Source organism: Sinocyclocheilus anshuiensis, unplaced genomic scaffold (genome assembly GCF_001515605.1).
Source record: "Sinocyclocheilus anshuiensis isolate Anshui unplaced genomic scaffold, SAMN03320099.WGS_v1.1 scaffold572, whole genome shotgun sequence".
Classification (NCBI taxonomy): Eukaryota; Metazoa; Chordata; class Actinopteri; order Cypriniformes; family Cyprinidae; genus Sinocyclocheilus; species Sinocyclocheilus anshuiensis.
In genome coordinates, this window is record NW_015555778.1 from 1,381,160 (window position 1) to 1,407,152 (window position 25,993).

General features: G+C 36.3%; 3 protein-coding genes and 1 long non-coding RNA gene across 6 annotated transcripts in view; 3 read left to right on the forward strand and 1 right to left on the reverse strand.

Annotated features, from left to right (window-relative positions):
• ptp4a1 (protein tyrosine phosphatase 4A1) overlaps positions 1-4,731 on the forward strand; it is a 12,283-nt gene extending 7,552 nt beyond the window's left edge. For 2 of the 3 annotated variants that reach the window (XM_016468540.1, XM_016468541.1), the window contains exons 2-7: positions 3,175-3,461; positions 3,570-3,702; positions 3,843-3,935; positions 4,036-4,166; positions 4,276-4,350; positions 4,455-4,731. In XM_016468540.1, coding sequence (XP_016324026.1) covers positions 3,598-3,702; positions 3,843-3,935; positions 4,036-4,166; positions 4,276-4,350; positions 4,455-4,572 — 522 coding nt within the window. In that variant the 5' untranslated portion in view covers positions 3,175-3,461; positions 3,570-3,597 and the 3' untranslated portion in view covers positions 4,573-4,731. Of the gene's footprint in view, positions 1-3,174; positions 3,703-3,842; positions 3,936-4,035; positions 4,167-4,275; positions 4,351-4,454 lie in introns of those variants that run through there. The other variant, XM_016468542.1, reaches the window with a different exon arrangement.
• A 198-nt stretch (positions 4,732-4,929) lies between these two features.
• Positions 4,930-5,674, forward strand: LOC107674562 (uncharacterized). The gene is made up of 2 exons (XR_001632513.1): positions 4,930-5,066; positions 5,244-5,674. It is a non-coding gene; the product is annotated as an uncharacterized LOC107674562 (long non-coding RNA).
• Positions 5,675-6,163: 489 nt separating this feature from the next.
• On the reverse strand, positions 6,164-20,099 carry LOC107674561 (collagen alpha-1(IX) chain-like). Its single transcript, XM_016468570.1, has 32 exons — positions 19,881-20,099; positions 19,288-19,362; positions 19,098-19,136; positions 18,948-19,010; positions 17,096-17,149; positions 16,860-16,895; positions 16,487-16,510; positions 16,317-16,370; positions 16,158-16,211; positions 16,037-16,069; positions 14,302-14,358; positions 14,157-14,210; positions 13,930-13,983; positions 13,777-13,830; positions 13,641-13,694; positions 13,355-13,408; positions 13,180-13,233; positions 13,012-13,065; positions 12,867-12,920; positions 12,714-12,758; positions 12,028-12,081; positions 11,894-11,947; positions 11,760-11,813; positions 10,135-10,206; positions 9,460-9,495; positions 9,315-9,359; positions 9,164-9,196; positions 8,602-8,748; positions 8,323-8,377; positions 8,029-8,217; positions 6,767-6,844; positions 6,164-6,642 (listed from the first exon to the last, which is right to left on the reverse strand). The coding sequence occupies exons 1-32, from the start codon at positions 19,953-19,955 to the stop codon at positions 6,437-6,439; spliced, it is 2,064 nt and encodes a 687-aa protein (XP_016324056.1). The 5' UTR covers positions 19,956-20,099; the 3' UTR covers positions 6,164-6,436.
• Positions 20,100-20,669: 570 nt separating this feature from the next.
• LOC107674570 (hydrolethalus syndrome protein 1 homolog) lies at positions 20,670-25,990 on the forward strand. Its single transcript, XM_016468584.1, has 12 exons — positions 20,670-20,784; positions 21,013-21,112; positions 21,586-21,702; positions 21,805-21,878; positions 21,965-22,206; positions 22,302-22,357; positions 24,901-25,061; positions 25,139-25,184; positions 25,281-25,344; positions 25,447-25,528; positions 25,635-25,661; positions 25,752-25,990. The coding sequence occupies exons 2-12, from the start codon at positions 21,013-21,015 to the stop codon at positions 25,881-25,883; spliced, it is 1,101 nt and encodes a 366-aa protein (XP_016324070.1). The 5' UTR covers positions 20,670-20,784; the 3' UTR covers positions 25,884-25,990.
• The last annotated feature ends 3 nt before the right edge of the window (positions 25,991-25,993 follow it).

Genomic DNA, 25,993 nt, shown 5'->3' on the forward strand with positions numbered 1-25,993 from the left:
GAAAAACAGCATGTTTCTGCTTCCACTCAAAATAGGCATTTTCAAAATGATATAATAAATGATCTGTGGAGTATTTTGAGCTGAAACTTCACAGACACATTCTGGGGACACCAGAGACTTATATTACATATTGTAAAAAGGGGCATAATATGTCTCCTTTAAGAAACCATTGCCACCATTGGTCTCTGTGATCAGCTTAGGCTCACGATGCATTTGGGAAACAAAGTCCAGATCAGTGCTTATCAGATGACAGAGAAACAATTATTTCACAATAAACAAATTTCACAACTACTCAAAATGTTGACGTCAGTAAGATTAAAAAAAAAAGGAAATTAATACTTTTATTCAGCAAGGATGAATTAAATTGATCAAAAATGCAGTTATTTTGAACTTTGTTCATCAAATTATGAAAAATGTATCACGGTTTCCACACAAATATGAAGCAGCACAACTGTTTTCAACATTGATAATACTCAGAAATTTTTTTTGAGCAGCAAATTATATTAGAATGATTTCTGAAGTACCATGTGACACTGAAGACTGGAGTAATGATGCTGAAAATTCAGCTTTGATCACAGATGCATTTTAAAATATATTAAAATATAAAAGTTATTTTGAATTGTTATATTTCACAATATTGCAGTTTTACTGTATTTTTGTTCAAATAAGTGCAGCCTTGGTTAGCATTGTTAGACTTCTTTCAAATGCATTACAAAATCTTACTGACCCCAAACTTTTGAACACTATAGTGTACATGTAATATTTATTTTCATTAGGCTAGTTTGTGCAGGTAAATTTATTTAAACTAGTCGTTTAAAGTTCAGAAAATCTGTCAGAAAAAAACTTCTAAAGTTTCACCTTTAGGGGTACAACAGTCTGGCAGCCTTTTACAAAAATTAACCATGGTTTTACTACAGTAACCACAGTTTACCACAATATTTGTAGTAAAACTGCATTAACCTCAAATTTACCATGGTACAGGAACATTATTTTAACCATAATATTTGTAGCAAAAACCATGGTAATAATAATAATAATAATAATAATTAGAGGTCGACCAATATGGGTTTTTCACTGGCCGATGCTGATATTTAGAAATCAGGGCAGCCGATATATGATGCCATTTTTTATTTTTTTTTGGCTGATATGTTTGGCCGATTTTCTTTTTTTTCCCCATTCATCTCATAAAAGTGTGTTTGAGCACATGATTATTGCAGGGTTAGGGGTGTGCGATATATGTCGTGTGCGATAATATCATAATTGCTGGTTTAACGATATGCAAAATCAAAATAGAGTATTTCACTCATTTTCAGAAGCCAATCAAAACGCTGCATTAAGTGATCACGAATTCACTGCGTGCTGTAGTATATTACTGCACGCGCGCGCGCATTCAGCGCATGGGTAGCACCTTCTCAAAACAGTTCTGAAGCATGCTTTTTGTTTATGTTTGCTGACAGACACCAGTGTTTCCCACAGACTGCAAATTAATTCTCTGCCAGCAGGAGGCGCTGCTGGAGCAGGAGATATAGCGGTTTCCCCGGTAACGGCTGTAATCAAATCAGTGCTGCGCTCACAAACGCTACTTTATCAAGCATTACAGGAAAGATGAAATGAAAATGACATCGAAGCTTTTCTGAAGACAGTCGGTTCTTTTCAAAGATACATTCATATAAAAACACCCGCGCTGTATTTTAATTTTGAAACGTGAAGCGCACATTTTATTCAACGAAGTATAAGCCTTTTGGAAAATCTGTTTGTGGCGGTCAGTTTTGATATTGTGACGAGCCCATAATCAGCCCAGAAGTTTCGTCTGAATTGAACGTGTTTCTACTTTCACATGCAAATGACTTGTTGCACTTATGAATATGATAACTTTCCGGCATCAATTCTAGTAGGGTAAAACGTAATTCCGCTTTTGAAACGGTCTGTTTTGCCCTGCCATTAGCTGAAGCTGTGTGTGAACAAGCTGCGGCAGCAGAGTGTGTGCTGCTCCGAGCTCCATCTCACTCAGCCTCAGAGGGAGTTCCGCAACTACGCTTAGCTGCCCGCAGATGCGCCTGCCTGTAAATCGGCCTAATTTGCAGCACAATCGGCCGATGCCGATTAATTAAAAATGCCAAAAATCGGCCGATTAATCGGTCAACCTCTAATAATAATACATTTTAGTACTTATGTAACACCATGGTTATTTTTCATGAGGTACCCTCAAGGGTACACCTTTGTACCTTATCTAACCTTAAAGCATGCATACTTGTATGGTACTAATATGCTCCCTTTTAGGGGTAGAGTAGGTGCACCTTTGAGGTTACTACCCCAGTAAAGAGCTAAAATACAATTTTAGTACATTTAATTTCTGACAGTGTAAACAAAAAAGGCCTATGAAATGTTTAAAAAAAACATGGCTTTCAAATATAATGTTGAGTGTGTATAATAACTGATTTTATTCTTTTAATAATTTAAAAGATCAGTTTAGTTTAGAGGTATCGATATCGACGATACTGGGCTTGAAAATATCGGTATCAGAAAATAAAGAGGTATCGCCCATCCCTAGATGTATGTGTTTATGAGTGTGTGAGTAATAAAGTTTATGCCTTATGAGTAATAAAATTATGTATACATATATATTCGAAAAGACATTTTTAGAAGCTAAAAAAATAATCATATTTGTAGACTACTATAAGAATAATCAATAACGATGGATTAAAAATGAAAAACTAATCAGTTATTATGTTTAGACAGGGATTAATTGCCATGAATGTTTGTTTTCTTTACTGTATAATGTTCAGCAATTATGGTAGATTTACCAAAAAAAAAACATTGATACATATAAAATTAGAAACACAAAATTAGAAAATCACTTAAATTACTTTTTTATAAGTAAAAATTAATGTGTGTGAATGTAGACTACTAATATAATAATTTTAAAATGAATATAATAGAAAAATAATATAATAAAATTAATAATAAAAATGTAAAATTCTGAATGTACATATAAAATCACACACTCACACAAAAAACACTTTTTGTAATATATTAATATAGGCTGGGGCAAATAGAAATGAGCTACTGGCCCAACTGGACAAGAAGAAAAATGCCTGCTTTAAATCAGGGTGAAAAAGATCAATGAAGTCATGGATCCTGACCTCTTGTGCTTCTGTTCTTGTGTCCTTGCAGCAGTTCTGTGGTGTTTTGGGTCACACATTTATGGAGTTTCTGAAGGGCAGTGGCGACTACTGCCAGGCTCAGCACGGCTTTTATGCAGAGAAGTGAACGGCTAGCCTTGCTACCTCATTAGAAGAGAGACTTGTGTCACAGTTTTAACGTTGGCGGGATCGGGCTTGGAGAGCAGGCGTCCACAGCAGTCGGCGGTTCTGGATGGGGTAAAAAAATCTCTTGAAGTTCACTGCCCTCGTTGGCCCTACGTCTTCACTCTCACCAGAGGACCAGCCTTGTTTTCTAAGGTTTTTATTTTTGCTATTAATCCTGCCCACCTCTGGGTCATACCTTTTTTCTCCTAATTGTATCCGACAGATTTTCTTTTGTCAGAGTTTCTCCCATTTTTCTTTAAGATTTTTAAGCTATTTTGAAAAGTCAAAAATGGCTCGTATGAATAGACCTGCCCCAGTGGAGATCACTTACAAAAACATGAGATTCCTCATTACCCACAACCCCACTAATGCCACGCTTCACAAATTCATTGAGGTGAGTGTTGGTTTAAATGGTCTGAACACACTAAAAGTGTTGTTTTGGAAAGACGATTATAAAAACCTCATAATTACAACTGTTCATAATTACAGTAACTGCAAAACATCACTTACATGACATTCCCTCCCATCCATTAGGAACTGAAGAAATATGGGGTGACAACGGTCGTTCGCGTGTGTGAGGCCACGTATGATGCAAACCTGGTTGTTAAAGAGGGTATTCAGGTTCTGGTAAGTCCACATGAACCTCTTCACCTTCATGAAAATTAATAGAAATGTCCGTTCTTATCTCGGGTGATGTTTTAATGCTAATTTTTTTGCCGTTGTGCAGGATTGGCCCTTTGACGACGGAGCTCCCCCTCCTAACCAGATCGTTGATGATTGGCTAAATCTTCTTCGGATTAAGTTTAGGGAGGAGCCAGGCTGCTGTATTGCAGTGCATTGTGTTGCAGGCCTTGGAAGGTAATTTTACAGGATTCAAGATCATTAATAAATAAACTATAATAAAATATACATAAAAAAATATGTTCTGAACTTTGCATGTAAATCTTAGTTGTTTTCTTTCCCACAGAGCCCCAGTACTGGTTGCTCTGGCCCTGATTGAGTGTGGGATGAAATACGAGGATGCTGTTCAGTTCATCCGACAGTGAGATAACTTTATATTTTTTTTAAATAATATAATAATAATAATAATAGTCAGCATGTGATCTCCATTCTTAAAGGGAAATGTTAATTTCACTTTTTTTCCAGAAAGCGCCGAGGAGCATTTAACAGCAAGCAGCTCTTCTATCTGGAAAAATATCGTCCCAAAATGCGTCTTCGATTCAAGGATTCCAACGGCCACCGCAACAACTGCTGCATTCAGTAAAAGCTTGCATATCAGCCTTTCTCAAATGTGTAATGGGAGTTTATATCTAGCATAAGTAGTTTGTTCTCTTAGTTGGTAACTGTGAAAATACCGTTACAAAAATTAAAGGGATAGTTCACCCAAAAATGAAAATCCTGTCATCATTTACTCACCTTCATGTTGTTTCATTCCTGTATGTTTATTTCTTCTGTTGAACACAAAAGAAGATATTTTGAAAAAAAAAAATTTGATGGTCCCCATTGACTTCCACAGTATTTTTTTTCCATACTATGGAAGTCAGTGGGGACCATTAACTGTTGGCTATATTCTTCAAAATATCATCTTTTGTGTTACAGAAAAAAGAAACTCGTACAGGTTTGGAATAACCTGAGGGTGAAAAAATAACAGAATTTTCATTTTTGGGTGAACTATCCCTTTAAGCTTATTTCGTTGCAAGTGTCCCTCTCCCTTCTCTTTGTTTTATGTATTTCCTGTGGAGAACCTCTGTCAGCAAGGTAAAGTGCTTGTTTGAACATTAGCTTAGTGTCTTGCAATGAAGTTTATGTTGGTTGGTGAAACATGGTCAAATCCCACCTCTGCCAAACACGTAGTATGCTTTATAGCCTAAATGGTTCGGTCTATCTAATAAATGCCTGCCTCCAAAAAGATCTAAAATAACTGCCTTATTACAGCAGAAAGATACCGTCTGGTGGAGGACTTCTCAGTGGCATTTGGAGGTTTCTCAGTGATGCCTTTTGCGGAAAAAAATCAGGAAGAGAGAAAAAAAAATAGAGGAAAATAAAATCTCTTTACATAAATATATTGAAGGGTGGGGTTCTAGTTTTTGTTGTTTATCCAAACTTTGTTTACCTATTACTGCCATGTCAATAGTGTGATGTTTGTGTTTTGGCTTAAAACTGGACCTCAATGTTTGCAGTATTTTTATGCCTTTTTATTTGATGTGCGTAACTTAATATTTCGATACTTGATTTCTGTGCGGTATTTGATTATGTGTACTGTTAAAGCACCTATTTATATAATTGGATATGTGTTTTAGTATAGCAAGAGACAAGTTGCTACAAGTTTGCCAATTTGAGAATACAATAAAGATACACTGAAGGAACATATTACCTCTTCCAAGCTTGATTTTAACTTTTAAATGAAAAACATGCAGCACTTTATCAAAATTCTTTTATTTTCCTCCCTTTTCACAACTGTTGGTGTCACATCAATCCTTTCTACAATAAATAAAGAATATAGAAAATTCCTAAGTAGTTTTAAACATCAAGACCTCTCCCACACTGCAAAGAACCACATACATTTTCACAAAATCTCAGAATGTCTCTAAGGTTAAAACAACCCGAAAACGATTTAATAAAATGCTTGCAAATTATTTTTTAACAATGCAATATTGACAAATTTACAAAGTTTAGAACCCCTTCTGATTTAAAGTCCTGTTAACAGCCTTTAATGTGTAAAGTGACCAGGTCATGACGGCATGATTTTCCATACTGTATGCATCCAGGACCTAAAGAATACAAAGTATATTCAAATAAAATTGAATTAGAGCATGCATTATTTGCAAGCTATAATTGAATTATTTATGAGGCAATTTAGGTTTATTTTGATTCTTAAAATAAATATTAGAACTATACAAAAGTAGGTCCTAAAAAAAATATAATCTTTGTTAAAGGGGACTGAATGAAACTGGGAATCCTAACATGAATTGATCCAACTTCACACTGCTGTTTGACAAGTACAATCGCACCTGAATATACCATCAACACAGAAATCTCCTCGTAGAGGGAGTCACTCCATTAGTCTCTTAAGTTTCCCTGTCCAGAGACACTGGGCTCTGATGTGTGGCTCACTGATGGTTGTCAGCTCATAGACCATCTGGTCCCTTCATGTTAGACTCTTTGACGGACATCGGACCTGCAACTGCTTGAAGTATGCACTGAGATGACTCGCAGTATCCGTTTGGCCCAGAGGGACCAGGTGGCCCGGGCACACCTGGCATTCCAGGAACACCTGGTGGTCCTCTCAGACCGTCACGCCCGTTACTGCCATATGCTGGTTTCCCAGGCTCACCTGAGTGCAGTTGGATGAACAGGCCAGCAGTTAGAGGCATGATATTTAGAGATTTAAAGATCATTTAACATATAGTGATGAATGCAGTCATGGATATTAGATTAGCCGTAGGCCTTGCTCTTACCTGGGAGCCCTGGTGGTCCAGGTATACCTTTAGACCCCACCACTGTGGGCCCTCTATCTCCCCTGTCCCCTTCATCACCTACATTAAGGAGAATGCAAAGGTTTTACAGTGTAATATAGCATTTAGGGCTCTCAGCTAGTGCTTCATATCCCTAAAAAGAATCCCAGATTTGTTCTGGGAATAGGGAATAAAACAAAGCTAAATGGCAATAATAAAATGCAGGTAACCATATAATTAGTTATGATGCACTGCAAAAAAAAAAAGATTTTCGTTACGAGTACACATATCTAAACATTCTTAAATCAAGATTTACTTGAAAAGCAGAATGACAAGATAACATGTCTTGATTGCCTTTAATGTATGCATATATATTTTTACTGGAAAAGACAAATATAGTAAATAGTAGGTCATTTTTTGCAGTGTAGGAGTAAATGGACATGACACAGAGTTGACACATATGTTGTTGACATCAAACGACATATGGCCAATGCATGTTCCACAGTATTGTGGCACATTGGTGAATTATATAATAATTACAGTTGACCGCAAGCTCACATTCATCTACCACCATCCAATCAACAACCGGTGGACAGAAGTCCCCATACTATATTTTTTCATGATAATCCGTTTCACATGGATGTGCGTCACAATACAGGAGAAATAATTTGTTGGTACTTCCGTTTCATTGTGACTCTAAGGATATTTTTGTTACTTTTCTGAGATAATTTTGGTACTGTTTTGTACCAAATTATGTAAAATATGGTTCCTGAAACAAAACTTGGAATGGATTTGGAATGGACACCTCTGGAATCGGTTAACATATGGGTGAAAGGTATTCAGAGCATTGTTATGAATTTAAATTACGTGTTTTATAACTTTTTTAGGTAGGCTGTTCTGCTGTGGGAGCAGTATATATGAGAGCTAAAACCAAAAACAAATATTTTTGTAGTCTTAAGTAGCCACAGATTGCCTTACATCAATGTCAAAATATATCTACACTAAAAGCATGGTATTTATGAAATCATTAGTAAGCTTACGGTGGGATCACATAAAACAAATTGAAATTTTGGTCCACTTTCCATTGTCAAGTGTCGTGTCAAATAAGGCACAGCTCACACTGAAGTCGCTTTCAAACCAATCACTTTTCTGTTGGTAAACGTGGCAAATCTGTTTGACTAACTGAAAACCTTTGCAAAATCTGTGTGGGGAAATCTTTCACCCTCACAATGCAACGCAATGAGTCGAACATTGTCTTTTTGTACCTTTGTGCCCTTTCCTCCCCATGAGCCCTGGGGGGCCTTTGAGACCTGGTAGTCCTCTGCTTCCAGGATGCCCAGTGAAGCCATTGTCTCCAGCGGGCCCTGGAAGGCCAGGGGGACCAGGAGGGCCTGGCAACCCAGTGATGCCCGACTCTGGCCTTGTCAGACTGGCTGCCAACTGGGCAAGCTGTCCTGTGAGGAAAATGGAAAAACCATTCGAAAAACAAAAATAATTTGAATTTAACAACGAGTCGAGCTTCCATTTGTAGATATCTGTTTGAATATCAAAATACTGACCATGCAAAACCCTCATGCAGACCTGCTTGATGTGTTCATCTGTTGGTGTTCGGCCCTGGAGGGAAATCATGTGGACACTATTAAGATTTCCTTATTAAATGCATGTAGAAAAGACTAGAAAATCACTTTAGATCGCATTGATGTAAAATTCCTGACGGTCTGCCAACCATTTAACAAGTTTAGTACAGAGAAATCCAGTTGGAATGACAGAAATTAAACTCTATGATAAAAGTGTCACATAAATAAGGCCTCAGTGATAAGATGATTAAACCGGCGTACTGTCCGTCCCTGTGCCCCAGGCAGTCCAGGTACCCCCCTGTCTCCTTGCATGCCTCTTGGGCCAGGCCCCCCTGCTGGGCCCTCTGGTCCATGTTGGCCACGCCCACCCTCTGGCCCTTTATTTCCTGGCTCTCCTGGTTTTCCTGTCTGAACACAACAAACCATAAACACTGATTAATTTCTACGGAGGCCAGCATTGCATTTTCTGTACTTTTTCACATCTTATGGATTAAAAACTTTGGAAATATATGATTTATACGAGAACAGTTGAATCTGTTATTTTAATATCTCCGAGATACTATTCTAGCTTTTATTAATATTTAGAATGCATAATATATATATATATATATAAATATATATATATATATTTTTTTTTTTTCATTTCAAGTACATCAAATTAAACTAAATGAAAATGAGAAATGTTCCTTTGGCAACTAGCTGAAATAAAACAAATGTACGTTTTTTTTATATTTTATTTTATTTCAGTTAACGTTTTAAGTTAACTTTCATAGGATAGTTCTAGAGATCACCACAACAGCATCACTTCTCAAAGCAAACTCACCGATCCTTTCTCGCCTGGCTCTCCCTCATCACCCTGGCAAAATGAAATAGACATGGAGTTTAGGATCAGCAAGGGGGTCAAGACCCGTTCCTGAATACTTTAAAACCAATACATTCAAAGACATTAAAATATCTCTGCTGTTTTTACTTACAACATCTCCTTTATCTCCAGGTGTTCCCTCTTCTCCAGGTGGTCCCTAAACAAACATGCATTACATGCATTAGAATATAGATCTAATTATGTATGTTAAATATTATAAAACTAAAATTCTACATATTAAAAAATTGTTGGCTTACTTGCTCTCCTTTTGGACCAGTGAGACCAACAGCGCCCTGAAGAATGATAAAAAATAAGATGCTTTTAAGGTGCTTTTAATCTTCAATCTTAAACATGGCTATGTAAAATATGATTTTAGTTTTTAAAAAAAGTCATTTTTAATTTTGGCAGCTTGTTTCTGAAAATATCAGTACACAGAAAATCTAGTTTTAAAGATCCACAGTAAAGAGAATAATGTTTGTAACAGAGCTTATTTCTCAAATTCTGAAATTCACATGATCTCACCACTTTACGTTTTTCATTCAGTGGGTGAATTAAACATATTTAACCCACATTAAAATTAATTCAGTCTCATCAAAAAATACAGGAAATTAGCATTTTTAATTTAATTTTGTGTAAAAATGCCTTTTTTACAATCATTTATATCACATGGAATTGAAGGCCAAATTTCATTATAGTATGTAATACTAAGTATATTTACTGCATACTGCACATTCTGGTCATTTTGGGAGGTCATTTAAATGTATTTCTATGCATGCATACATTTTCATACTCTGCACAGTATAGTAAAATGGTATGTAAACAGAGTGTTAATGGTAGTAAGTTTTTCTGATCATAGACAACTTTTACTAAATTATTTAATAGGTTCTTCTGCATTTTGAATTGATAGGCAGTTTCTGCTTTTCCAATCCTACCCTGTCGCCTTTTTGCCCAATGAAGCCAGCAGGCCCTGGAAGACCAGGAAGGCCCGGATCTCCTTTAGCTCCCTGTAAAATACATAAACACACAGACGCACATAAATAAACACAAATTCATGAACACTGGCCTGTGCCCGTAGCTGCTTCCCAAACCACATCTGCCCTAAAAAAAACACAGTCGGCAGCTCAGTGAGCAGGGTTCTAGCGGGGCACATCACGTGTGTGGATGGATGTGGACTATGATTAAGCCTGATGCCCTTTGCTGGCTGCTTGAAGGAATTCCTGCAAGACAGAGGTCTCATTCAGCCCCCCGTCCTGCTCTGAATATCCCCTTACCAAAGAAAATACCCCCAGCTACTAGGCCTCAATAACAACAGGCTAGTCATGCCCCTACCAGCCGATTACTGTACTAAAGCTCAGCACAGCTTTCTAAGGAGATTGCGTTACAGTTTGGAGCACTATTAAGCTCCTCAGCATAGGAGTAAGAACATAGGACAGGAATCCGAGAACTAAGACCAAGTGAAACATGTTTCTGATTGTGTTCAATTTGTTGTGGAACATCTAGACAGAGTTGTAGTACAACAATGCAAGTTTAGAGGTACAAGTGAGTCACTGGGTCCCAATATTGTTCCCTTTTTGGTATTTTTTAAAGCAAGACACTACAAGCAAAACCATTCTTTTTTTCATGTACTGGTCAATTTAGAAATTCTGGGCTGCTTTTCATACCGTGTGGTTCAAGACTAGTTGAAAGAAGACATCCAAAATACGATTTTAAGTCTTTATTTTGCTGCACTTTATCAATTTGCATCTGCAGATTTCAATTATAATACATATCTTCAAAAGCCATTATCTCAAATTATGTTTTGATTTCTTATTTCAAATCTGAACTTCAGTAACACTAACATATACCAAACTGCAGTTTTCAGGCTATTTTTTTATATAAAATGTTTTTAAATACAAAAATGTTTGCAATTCTTAATGTAATCAATCACCATATATATATATATATATATATATATATATTTATTCTAGTCTTAAATGTTTAAACGTATATAGATATAGAGCTTATGTTCAAGTACAAACTAAAATATTTACCATGTAGCATAGTTTTCTTTCTGTAATATTCTGCTTAAAATAAGATTAAAAATTCAAGATGAAGTGATTTCAAATTGTGTGTTTCATAGACAGGAAATAATATTTTGGCCTGTCCCAAATGGTAACCTCAGCCCACACTGCCCTGCTTCTACACTTTGCCCCATGGGTTGTTGGGTAGTATGCTGTGAAGTCCATACTGAGCCTAAAAACCTAAAACAAAATCTAGTGGACACCCTTCAGAGAAGTGTGTGTGCGAATGCAACAAGACTTCCACATCAAGTGTGCCACATGGGACCATGGAGAGTTTAAGGGATGTTACCCTTGGAATTTCTGTTCTCATCTTCCAAGGATTTCTCTTCGTCTTTCAACTGTCCTTCATCTCTTTCGGCATTTTTGTCTGTCCTTTGTAGCTCCAATGCCTACGAAGCTTTACCCAGGAGTGTTATTATTGTCTAAATGTGTCCTATAGCATCTTTTATGGTAATATAATGGAGGGTTTAACTGAGTTGTGGTTTCTGATAACTCACCCTTGCACCTGGCAAGCCTGCAGACCCATAAGGACCTCTCACTCCTCTCTCACCCTTGAGAAAAAGAGAGAACATTATAGAAGTGACACATTTCTTTATATGGCACTATATGATGTAAGAGGAAATATACTCACTGGCCCACCTCTTGGTCCGACTGTGCCCACCTCTCCCTGCTCGCCACGTTCACCCTGAAATCAAAACATCAGAAGATGTTCATCCATCCATGGGCCTGTAAGCTGTGGTGAACAAATGGATAAATGTGACTAACTGTTTTTCCATTATTTCCAATCAGACCTGCCACACCTGGATCACCAGTATTTCCCTGGAGCAAAGACAAAAATAAAGGTTATCCATCCTGCTAATGGACACTAGAGATGCACCGAGCAGTCGGTTTTTGCTCCAAACATGCGATTAGCAACCAGTTTTTTTTTTCATCCTTTCTATATTCCAGTCTTGTACACAAAATGCATTTCAATAATTTCGCAAAGTGTGGAAATATAACAAGTCTGTAAAAGGGATGTTAACAGAGACCAGAAACAGGACATGCTGAAGATGGACGCAAAGAGGAGAAAGGAGAAAATACTGTAGCAGGCAGATCAAGCTCACTGTGATGCTCAAAATATTGGAAGAAAAATATAAATATTGAATTGGGGGTGGGGGTTCACAAAAGTTTCAATGGCATTTTCTTTTCATCTTACCTCCATATAATGCCTATTAAAGTATATGTGTTTTGCTTTAAATCTTGAAATGATACAATCCAATTGAAATAAAAAATAACTGCTTGTGCTATATGTATGTAGCATCTTTGGATCGTGATTACAATGCACCTCTAATTTCAAATGATAATAGAGCAAATGATCGGTATCAGATTCATTCTAATATGCTGATTTCATGGTTCTTATTATTATTGATTATATAAGATGCACTGTAACAATTCACACTTGAATTACCTACTTTTGCACCCATGTGGCCTTTAGCTCCTGGAATGCCTGGCAAACCCTGAAGGAGAAGAAATGATCAAAAATACAAGCCATTCCCAGTCATCTCACAAGTAGATATCAATGCATACTAATTGCATATCGAACAGGGGTCAAAGGTCAAACGCACTGGAAATCCCTGAAGTCCAGCCTCACCAGGAGAGCCAACTTTCCCAGGAAGACCCTAAAACAATACGCAGATAAACTTCACTACAGCAAGAGACAAACAGTGATGTAAATAATTTTTCTCTGCATACACAAATTAAAGTTATTACCTTCACTCCAGGCAGTCCTGGAATACCGTCACGAGCATCCACCCCAGGCAACCCCTACACCACAAGAATGTTCCATTTCAAAAATATACAATTTTATGGTATAATAAGTCACTTTAGGATAACACAATATGGAATAGCATCAATAACACTGCAGCACAGTTAACTTACAGTCTCTCCTTTTGGTCCAGATAAACCCATAAGTCCCTGCAACCCCCGAGGTCCCTAGAAAGAAGAAGCCAAATTAGAAATAAAAATGAGCAAGCTTGCTGAGTCTTCTTGAACTGTTGATATGTCATGATAAATACAATGCATGTGTAGTTTTGTTGTTTTTATGACAACTCACCTGAGCTCCTTTTGGTCCAGTCTCGCCTACTGTTCCTCTCTGACCCCGATCACCCTTTAAAAATGAAATACAATATAAATCTACAGTTTTTATTTCATGTGTTCATTAACAAAAACAAATCAACCAACAGCTTGTAAAATATAAACAAGGACCTGTAAAGTTAATATTAACATGAATATAAATGAATATATATAAGTACAGATGCATATTTCAAAATGAGGTTAAAGAAGAAAACTTTGTAGTGACTTGTAGGGTAAAATTCAGTCATTTTGATTTTGCCACTTACAGGAGCACCCTGAATACCCTGAGGGCCCAGGTCGCCAACATTCCCACGAGCTCCCTAATGGAGAAGAAATTACATTTGGTCATTTCAAAAGATATCATTGTTATTGTTTTACATATGAAGACCTTTTGACCCTCACCCGGTCCCCTTTAGGGCCCATCATCCCTGTGATTCCTCTGAGACCCTGTGGACCCTATAAAAACAAAACAAGCAAACAAAGAGATGTTGAGTGACAGTACACTAATATCTGACATAAAGAACAATAGATAAGAAATAATTTTTTTTTTTTTACAGGAGTTCCTTGTGCACCTGGCTCTCCAGGTGCTCCCTGGTCTCCTTCTTCACCCTGTAAGATGTAAGAGAAAGGAAACAAAATTGCACATCCAGACGGGATCTTTGTACCTTAGCAATTATTGTTGCAATAATTATTAAACATACAACAATTATTAAACATTGTGCTAATTATTTGTCAAAGTGAAGAACCAGAATCACACCAAACTTGACTTGTGCAACTGTCACCTTATGTCCTTGTCTTCCTGGTTCACCTGATTCACCTTTGACACCTTTGTGGCCCTGAAGATGAACAAAACACCAGAATGAACAATACTTGTTTGAGCATCCAAAAACTGTGAATTAATTGAATTAAATCTAATTTAAAAGTTACCTTCATGCCTGGAAGACCTGTGTAGCCATTCAGGCCAGAAGTACAGGCATTTGCACACTGAGAAACATAACAAAGACAGATCAATTAGCATAAACTGATGCATAAGGTGATTCTTCAGTTAAAAATGTCACTTAAATTATTGAAAATATTTCATACTATGTTTCATCTCATTTAAACCATGTACATGTCAATCTGTCATAAACCTGAAACTTCAATTAAATTTTTGTATAAACTGTGATGTGGGTTTTTTTTATATTGTTTGTGATGGTAATGACATTTTTCTTTTTTTCTTTCTTTTTTTCCTTTCCAGAGGGAAAATACATACAGAGACCCAGACATACATACTTTCTCAGAAAGATAAATATATAAATAAATAAAAATACATACATACACAATAATGTTACAATTCTGAAACAGTGTTATTACAGAGTATGTATGTCCTCAATCTTGAAAACCAATTTCTCAAATGTTACATATGCATTATATTCTCCTCCTCTTAACAGCAACTATATATAATAGAACATAGGGAGCTATTCCTTACAACTCATACAAAAGATTGGCTTAAAAAACTGTTACAATTCAAGAAAATTCTGGGCATACTGGTTTAATATAGTCCATTTATTTATTCAAATTTAGAAAAAAATCTTCCATCTGAATTCTTCATGAGAAAGATATTGTGTATTATATCGATCCATTCTTCAACTGTGGGTGACTCTGGTTTTAACCATTTTTTAGTAATTACTTTTTTACTAGCTGCCAGAAGGATTAACAACAGTTTCTTATCCTTATTGTTCCACCCATCTAGGGCAATATTAAGTATAGAGATTCACAAGTAAAAGCAATCTCTTCCTCAAAAACAGCTTCCAAGTTCCTTTTAATCTCTTGCCAATACGGGGTTAGTTTCTGACATCCCCAAAAAATATGATAATGGTTAGATTCCTTTTCCCCACATAATCTCCAGCAGCTAGTACCCTTCCCTGGGTGTTTTGTGTGTGTGTGTGCGTGTGTGTGTGTGTGTGTTGGTGTGATAAAAGAACCTAATAACATTCTTCCAACAAAGGTAATGACATTTTTCACTTTTACTTTTGAGAAAACATAAGTCTTGTATTTTCTAACAGCAGGTTAGCTAAAAGTCAAATGCATTGGATTTATAAAAATAAAAGGAAACGCATTGTTTCTGTATGAAAATCTCCAATATGAACTGCCAGTTCCCTAATAACCATCTATAATAGGAATGCTTTTGAAAAAAATAATTGTTGTCTATAATGCTTGGAGATAGTCTATGTAAGGAACAACAAATTTAACAATTAAAAATCTCTATTAGGAAAATCTAATTTAGGAGACACAGTACAACTGTTAAAAAAAGTTATTACAAAAAATAATTTAAAATTCTTTAAAACCTTTAAGTTATTACAATAATTTAGGAATTATTGGGGGAGTGGTGCTCAGTTTTAAAAAAATTATCATCCCGAACAAAAAAAAAATCCTAATTGAATAATCGAATCCAGGCTAAATCTCAGCAGAGTATAAGAGTCCTAACATGTGATGACAATGTTGTTGGAGGAATAACCAAGAAGCTGAATCAACCAATTTATACAAAACACAATCAACCTAAACAAATATAGCACAACACATATATGTGTTGTTGATTACAGAAGACTGCAATCAAAAATCTGAATAGCAAACACCAGGTTTAATGCAAAGGTAACCACGTTTGAGACTTGAGGATACATACCAGCTCCTTACCATCCCAGACTCCAGGAGGGCCCTGTGGATAGAAGGAATATAGTTTTGGAGCCATTTATGAATCCAGGATATCAGTGAATGATCATAAAGTTCTAAACATTAATACTTACTCTGGGCCCTGCCAATCCTGGCGCACCAACAGGACCTCTCGGTCCACGGCTTCCCTTTACGGCAGAACCAGAGACAGATACTCAAATTTATGATTCATCTATTTTATTTTAATGTGTTTTTGGATTGTTTAAGGTGTATAATGGAATAACATTACATACAGGAGGTCCAACTTTGCCCAGCTCTCCAGGTAATCCATCTTCCCCATCAGCACCCTTTAGTAAAAAAGGAAAACAATTAAAGAGCCTAACTGAATAACAAAAGAACAATGTATCAACAAATTCCCCCAATAAAAACTAAATAATAGTCAAATTAAATATTATGCACTTACAGCTTCACCATCCTCTCCAACACCCTGTTAACAAAGCAACAGATGTGCAATGATATAAAATTAGCAAATTAGCAAAGAAAAAAATCAAACAAAGTGTGCATCAGGACTTTATTGCAGCATTGCATCACAGAATGGACTAGAAGGTCATTGGCCTGAACTTTATCAAATGACCTAATGCTTGCAACAGCTCAAAGTGGGTATAGCCATCTTATAATAGATGGTCACTGTTCAAAAAGATATATTTATGTATAATAACAAACTAACTGGACAGAAAACATCTCTATTGAGATCTGATTATTCTAGCAGCACACTAAAATTACAAAAGACAAATTTGTTTCAATAAGTGTGAAAATAATTTGAATCGTTTACTTACAAGGGCTCCCCTTGATCCCGGCTCACCAGGTTCACCCTAATAAAGAATAAACGTCAAACCACAGTGAACTTTATTGATTTAGAGTTAATTCTTTAACTTATTCAAATGAAGCATCAGTAATTATAAATTACAACCATTCACAATAAAGACCTAATAATTTAAAAACACAATGTTAATGTGCACTTTCACTTATTATTAAGTGAAAAGTGGAATAATAAGAGGAAGTTTAAAATTACTTTCTGTCCAGGAGGGCCAACAGGGCCAGGGTCACCACGGGGCCCAGTCAAACCCTTAGAAAGACAAAACCATCTATGAGCATGCACTTCACTTTAACTCACTGCAGATCAAATGTCTGTTAGTTTATTTGATCTGACAACCGCTGAACTCATGGTAATGTGATATAGCTGCAGAATTTCAGAGCTCATTATTTATCATTATTTAATTTTGATAATATTGTATGAAACAAATTGCATGAAATTAATTAATTGCCTCAGACACACACACATCGACATCGACAAAGCATTTTTTAAACCAATCTGAAATGACATTTACCAATCCCCTGACTTTGACAAGTAGCAAACCCCGCCCACATTTTCTCTAATATATGTACAGTGGACTGATGCAGGTACCTGTATTCAACACTTTAAGGAAAACAGGAAACATATCTATATCTATAAATGATAGCCACCAGCATAACTTATTTGCATCAGTAATAATACAACCATTTATGCAAAAAAAAAGCAAATATATGCAACCTACAATATAGATTATTGTTATCTACTTCATATATTGTGGATTTGGTATAATTAAAAGGGTTTTTTGTACAAAGTAATGCAAAGAAATGCAACAAAAGATATAACATCTTCATATATTGTTGACTTTTTAAAGTAATGCTTACATAATAGGTTACTCTGCAAATTAATCAATCAATACAAATAAAAAATACAAATAAAAAAATCAGTTATTTTATTTTAGAAAATAAAAAATATTTGTAAAAATCAGTTATTTTTTTCTTGTTTTCCAGTAAAAAAAAATATTTAAATGTCGTATAAGGAAGATAAACAAGATACATTTACTTACGAAGCAAAACTGAGGTAAAAAGATATTAAAGCTTGTTTTCATTCCTGCTTTAAAGAAAATATATTTGCCGGGGGTGTAAGAAAAATCAACTTAATTCATGATATAGTCTCTGCAAGTAGTCTCCTAATATCTTAGATTCTGGTTCTCACATAAACATATATGAACACAAGACAAAAACACTGATAAAGAAAATGATTTTTGCTGCGTTAAGCCTTTTACATAAATTATGCAAAAGTCATGCATCATGCAAAAGTAGTATGTTACATTATTGTTACAAGACCTCATCACAATGCTGTCATCTACAGAACATTCTAGCAAATTTTGTACGACATTCAATGTACACAGAAAGTTGCATGTGCACAGTATACACTACCATTCAATGGTTTCATTAGGCAGCATTTTATCATTTTTTAAAAATAAAATTCAATAACCAGTAATATTGTGATATATAATTATAATCAAAATGACTGTTTCAATTTTAATATATTTTAAAATGTATTTTTTTCCCTGTGATGGTAAAGCTGTTTTTTCAGCAGCCATTACTTCAGTCTTCAGTGTCACATGATCCTTCAGAAATCATTCTAATATGATGATTTGGTGGTCAAGTAACATTTCTTATTATTATCAATGTTGAAAACAGTTTTGCGTTAAGCCTTTTAACATAAATTATATTGCTAGCTAAATTATAAAGCTCAGGGGAGCCACAAAGGAGTTGGTGTACTTCGGTTTAATGCTCAGTCCAGCACACAGTTCAGCTCCCGTGGCTTAGTACTCATACAAAAAGGCCTCTGTCTCCATCAGGAAGCCAATATGGGGCTCTCCCTGCTTTCTCTTTCCTCTCCTCTCTGGTTCTTTTTTCCATCCAGGAGTTTTTTTTTTCACTCAGTCAGACCCCTCCAATGCAAACTACACTCACAGGCTCTGATGCTGCAAGTGTTACTTAGAAAAGAAAAGCTGATTTTATCCTGGTTTCTAGACCTTTACAAAAAAATAAAGAACAAGACTCACATCCGCTCCTGGTTTTCCTGGAAGGCCATTTAATCCATCCTTGCCATTGTCCCCATCAGGGCCCTGCCGAATTCATCAGATTAATGGATTGCAGCACATAATTTCAGCTATGCTGAACTCACTTTTGTCGAGAAAAAGATAAATACTTACTGGGGGGCCATCTGGGCCAGGGCCAGGTCCCCTATCACCCTGAAGTCATACAAAAAACTAACTGAATAACTCAAATAAAAGTCATTATTCGAAGCTACAAACAAATACCAATTGTGTATAGAATGTAAGCTGAGAAATCAGAGTGTCTGAGAAATCAAAAAGTAGATCAAATGATCGATATGCGACTCACATCAATGCCGTCAACGCCATGAAACCCAGCAGGCCCTGGAGGTCCAGGTGGCCCTCTTGGACCAACTGGCCCCCTCTAAAAATATATATATACAATAATAATAATAATGAATAAAAGCATAAAAACATCTCTTGTTCAAAATGTATCCTGAAATCCCAGTAGTTTAGTCTTCAGAACAATGGAGTCATTGAAGGTGCGACTGATGCTGTGGCCAGAGGTATCTGGCTCTCTTTTATCCTGGGAAACTGATAACAGCTGTGCACACCTGGACCAGTTTACTGAAATAACTTCCATATGTCAAGCCATGTTCTGGCTCTGATACTTGCAAATCCAGACACATTTAATGAAGAAACTTGGCATCAATTAACACGAGAAATATACGACATACAGTTCAGAAATGTGCATATGTGAAAAAAAAAATTTGTGGTGCTTCAGTGTATATTTTAATAATGTCTGATCAAAACACATTCCTTTTCTGTTTATTAAATGTGTCTGTCTCTGTATTTTAGAATTATATATTTTAAAAAGCATACAGTGACCCAAAACACCTACACAGTCCATCTCTACTGCAAAAGAAAGCCCTTGTTTCCTACCTGCGCAGAGATGATCAGGACTAACTGCAGTGAAATCAGCAGCAGGGACGCGCGGAGGGTCCCGGCGTGCGCCATAGTCACTCTGACGACTCGAAGGAGGCAAAATAGTCCTTTTTAGGAGATTTGTTGGGGTTCACGGGTTTTCTGTCAATATCCCCCAACTAAACCTCCACACCATCTCCCAGTCTCTCGATGTAGTTTTAAAAAGACATGTTTATTCATGAGCCGTGCTGGGAACTGGAAGGTGATTGGACAGGAGTTCAAGGGTTTGCGTAAAATAGGCGTGGCCACGGCTCTGGGTACCTGCTGTGGGTACCGCACGTAAACAATGCATCTATCTTTGCATTGGGTAGATGCACAAAATATGTAGGGTCATATTTTAAGCGTATTTAGTGTTAATAAATTACATTTTATTTTATTTTATTTTTTGCCAGGCGGTCAGTATTTCAAAGGTACAACTTCGTACAAAAATTAAATATGGTAACACTCGTCTCCGCCAAGATTCCATTGTAACTACAGTACTGTTTTATGCATAGGAAACATGGTATTAGCGAGCTGTTATCTGAAGAGAAATTAAAACAAGTGAAAATGAAAGCTTTTTAAACTGTTAAACGAAATTCCATATGTTATGTCAGAGATTTTTATATTTACTTTGAAAGGGACAGTAAAAAAAATGCTCTTAATAATCAGGTAAATAATCGATCGATCAATCAATCATTAAATAAATATGTATAAAAATATAGTGTAGTTAATAAAGTCATAAGAGTTCTCCCATACACAAGAGGGCGCTTTAACCCAGTCATTGAGGCGCTTTCTTACTCTGGCATCTTTGTATTTTGAAAACGGAACCGCCGCCGTTGTCCTGGTACTGAAGACAACAGCCGTCAAGTCTGACCCTTTAAAGGTGAGGAAAACAGAAAAAACATTGTGCTTTAAACTTCCCGTATGTCTTCTTTTTATATGTTAACAGCCTTCTTATTTCTGACGTTACACTATGAACGTTGCTTTCATTGAGGAAGTTTAAAGAAATATCTTGTTTAGATTTGTTTCCACTCAGCAGATAGATGTTTTCTCTTGAGAAAATACGACGTATTTGACTAATATCGAATATGTTTATTTTGTTAATAAAAAGATGGAGAGTCTAGACTTTTCTGAGGAGGAGATCCAGCAGCAGTTGGCCTCACTCGGATACAGAAATATTCCCAAACAAAGACTGCGGGAATTCAAGAGAGGCGAGATCATATTTTTAACAGTTTCAAATCTATCAAATCAAATCTCTCTTTATTGACACACATCGTGTACACAAGTGTACCGGCGGTGAAATTCTTATGTGCAAGACTCTGTGTCATGGCAGGATGTAAATACAATTTACAGTATAACGTTACGGATAAATAACAATATACACATTTTGCACAATATACACATTTAACTCAATATACACAGTATGAGTATACACAGGGAATACATAGGAGACTTGCATATGTGTAATGTTTGTATAGACTTAATTATAACTTACAGTGATGTAAGTGTTGGTGCTGTTAGATAGCAGTTGATGTGCTGTACAATGTTTTTGAGCTCAATCCAAATTTTTTAAGTCGCCTGAGGAAGAAGAGAAGAAATGTCAGCCTCATCAGTGCATTTTTTTTGTTTGTTTGGAGCATATCTTGCCTTAACGTAGTGCTGTCATGTTATAAATCTCCATCAGATCTAGATCAGCTGATTCGTCATGAAAAGTCAAAGAGTCACAGCTCCAGTGAGTGGACTTCTCCAACATCTCACAACAGCTCCGGCAAAAGTCCACCTGCACTTATTAAAGAAAAGGGTGAGCAGACACTCCTGCTTCATGCGGTGCACTTTCATGTGACTCTAAAGCATTTTTAACACACTTAACCATCCTACTGCTAAACTTGTGTTTCTCCCTCAGTTCAACTGAACAACATCGGCCCCAGTTGTAACTACGTTCTCTTCAACTCCAGCTCAGCAGGGCAACAGAGAGAGGTATGAGTTTTTATGCACCTTAAAACGTATCATAATTTTGTGACTGTGCACACAATATGTATGTTTTCCATATTTTCCATACCTAGATTTTCTTCTCCACATTTAATGAGGATGATCATGGAGACTCTGGTATGAATCACTACTATGATTCGTATTCACGGCACTCAGTTGCTCACAGACCGGCTCGGCCCTCCACAGCACCCAACAGTCTGGAGACAGAGGAAGGACCGTCTGAAATATTTCACTCAGTTTTGGATGGTAGTGAGACAAGCAATGACAGAGAACATCAGGTTCATTTGAAGCCTGTGATTAAAAGAAAAGTATTAAGGTAGAGACACAAATTAATTTCTTGATTTGATAGTTGATGATGAGTATAACATCATCATCCATGCAGTAAACATTCTCTGATATCTCAATATATAGGAAGCATCAAGGTCGGTCTCAAGTCTGTGATGAGTCCACACATAGTGAAGATTCTGGTAAGTCCTGTGGTTTTGTTTCATGATAATGTTAAGAAACAACTTACTAAATGCTGCTGTATAAAGTTTATACTGCTTACCATTAAAACATAGAATGTGAAACAGAATGCATCATGCAAAAGTAGTATGTTACATTATTGTTACAAGACCTCATCACAATGCTGTCATCTACAGAACATTCTAGCAAATTTTGTAGGACATTCAATGTAAACAGAAAAGTTGCATGTGCAAAGTATACACTACCATTCAAAGGTATCATTAGGCTGCATTTTATCATATCACCAGTAATATTGTGATATATTATTACAATTAAAATGACTGTTTCTTTTTTAATATATTTTAAAATGTATTTTTTCCCCTGTGATGGTAAAGCTGTTTTTTCAGCAGCCATTACTTCATTACATTACATTACATTATTCAGTCTTCAGTGTCACATTATCCTTCAGAAATCATTCTAATATGATGATTTGGTGGTCAAGTAACATTTCTTATTATTATCAATGTTGAAAACAGTTTTACTGCTTAACATTTTTATGTAAACACTTTGGATTCTTTGAATAAAAGGGTTATTCGGTATTCTTTAAATAAAAGTATTAATTTCTTAAAAAAAAAATAAAAAAAAAACCTTACTGACTCCAAAAATTTCAACGGTAGTGTTCATATTATATCCTGAAATGTAGTATGGTATGGTAGAATTCTTTTCTGAACATAGCCATGCATTGTCTTTGCATGCAATGAAACCTCCTTTACACCAGGTGGCGCAATTAGCTGCATAAACCCAGTTAAGTTCTTACCAGTAATCTTCTTAGTTACAGTACCCCTCCCTCTCAGCCATCCGCTTTGGCTCAGAAGAGAATTTCATTCTCTTACTGAGGGCTAAAGGAGAGATCTGTCCATCTACCTCAGGATGTATAAAGCTATTGACAGCCGTTGGGAAAATGAAAGCTGGGACAATGAAGGATCTCTGTCTTCTTCCTCCTTCTGGACAGATCAGGAAAGTGAGGGGGAAGACAGGGACTGTTAAGAACGAAAACAGAGTGCATGAGAGAAAGCCTGAAGAAGACAGTAAGGATGTCAAATAAAGCTTTTTAATGGGAAGTGATAAAAAGAAGAGTGTGAAGGAGATGCTTCAAGGGAATGAGTTGGAGAAGGAGAAATATCCTTAGGCAGATGAAGACGAAAGTGAAGTAGAGAGAGAATGTTTCATAGATGATGAAAATGAAAATAGCATAGAGATAATAAGAACAAGGCAAGATAAAGAGGAGGAAGAAAGCAGAGATGAGGAAAAACAGCTTGAAGAAGAGGAGGAGGAAAAAGGAAAAGAGAGTGAAGAGGAAGAAAGTGAATATATCTATGTTGAAGATTTTCATGAAAGTCTCGGCAGCCCTGCAGCAAGCATTATGGCTCGTACAGACCAGACTCGCCTGAAGATGGAGACCCAGAGGAAGTGGATTACAGAGACGACTGTACTCTGGGTGGATTAGAAGAAGAGGATGAATCGATCTTAGATGCTCGTGGTTATGAGAATGACAGCAGTTTGGCGTGGTTCAGAGACAATCAAGTATTAGAAACATCTGATGGACGAGCTCCTGCAGAATCACCGGATGGTAGTCAAGGTGTAACCGTCTGTAGTGATCAAAGCCATGTTGGATCTGAGGATGACGGCCATCAGTCTCCTGACATCCCAAGCCAAGACCATCAAACCGACCAGCACCAGAGTCCCATAGAGAACGACGCTGGAACTCGAAACGGAGGCTCTGAAAATGTGGCATATTTCAAAGATGGCTGGGAGAAGGAGGATTTGCAGGACAGTCTTGACCACCCATATAATTTGAGGCACAGGAGGGGCAGAGTTCAAAGGAGACCTGAGGAGAAACAATATGATGATGGATATGATGACAGCAAGAAGAGGAGGAAGGAGTGGAGTCAGAGATTATAATGGCTGCCTTGGTGTGTTATACTGGTTAAAGGGATTTGCTTATTTTATAGTTTTTAGAGGTATGGCTGTGGAGGAAATAGAAGAAAGATGTGCATTTCTCTTTTTTTCAATTTTTTCAGAAATTACTGGTTATTTTATGCTTGTACTGCATTAAATATAATTATGAGCATTTGTATACTGCTTAGAAGCATGTTACATTCTACATATTTACTATATATATATATATTTCAGAATATTTAGAAATATGTTTTATAAAAAAATTACCATTCTGAAATATTACAATTTAAAATTACTTTTATATTTTCATATATTTTAAAATGTAATTTATTCCTTTGATGGCAAAGCTGAATTTTTTAGCATCATTACTCCAGTCTTCAGTGTCACATGATCCTTGAGAAATAATTCTAATATGCTGATTTTTTACATTTTTATTATTATTATCAATGTTTCAATTATCATCATGCTGCTTAATTTTTTTTTTTTTTTTTTTTGGAAACCAAGATACTATTTTGGATGAATAAAAAGTTTAAAGGAACAGCATTCATTTGAAATAGAAATCATTATAGATGATGCATGTGTGTAATCATATACTTATGTTTTGTAGGTACAGTTAGTGAGCTGGAGGAGTGTTTGGACCATATGCAGATCAGTGCATCTCGTGTGCAGTATGACTCAGAGGCTGATGAAACCGGAAGCTATACTGCCAGATCCAGCTCTGTGACGGAGGAACCCGCGAGTGCTTTCCAAGAATACATCAGAGGCATGGTCAGTACACAGACACTTTCACACTTACCAATCTTAAACGGTTTCAAATTTTAAACTTAAATGTGTCCATTCAACAGACACGATCACACAGTGAGAGTGATATCCGACCTCGTCCAAAGTCATGTGAGTCCCATTTTCATGTCTAGTTTCAGTTCATGCCTGTTTCTTTGACCCGTGGTTGTCAGTTTGCATGCATTTACAATCTGATTCTCTTCACAGTTATACGGCCAGTTTTTGATCATCCTCACACGAGGAACTTGAAGAAAACTGATCCAGTGGCAAAGTATGGCATACTTCTGTATTAATATACAATCTTCATAAACTAAATAAATGATTCAAGACTCTGATCATTATGCGTTCTGAATGTGTTTGGATCCTTTATCAGGTTTTGTCAGTATAAGCAGGACTGGGAGATGTTTAAACCTCCAGGAGAGAAGAGCAGGAAGGAACTGCACTGGGCCATTAGGGTATCATAAATCATGTACTTGTTTTAGTAGTTGCTTTAAAAGCTGCATATATACATATAGTTTGATTTATTTTATTAAAAAAATATATTCTTGTTTTTATCCTCAGGAACAACTTATGTATCAGCCTCCACCAGAAAGTTACATACATACATACTTTTTTTTTTTTTTTTTTTAAGAATTGCCTAGATTCCCTTATTCTGAGTGCTTTTTCTTGTCTCTATAGCGGAGACCTCAGAAGACATACATCCCCAACACTTATGTGGTTCCAACAGAGAAGAAGCGATCTGCGCTAAGATGGGAGATCCGACATGATTTAGCACATGGCATTATTCCAACAAAAATCTCTTATCCCTGACAGAGAATCTTCCACCTATGCCTTATCTTTTATTTATGTCTAATGCTATTATTTATTCATGATATTGACATTTTTACTTCATTGTACATGTGAAATGAGACCTCAAGATC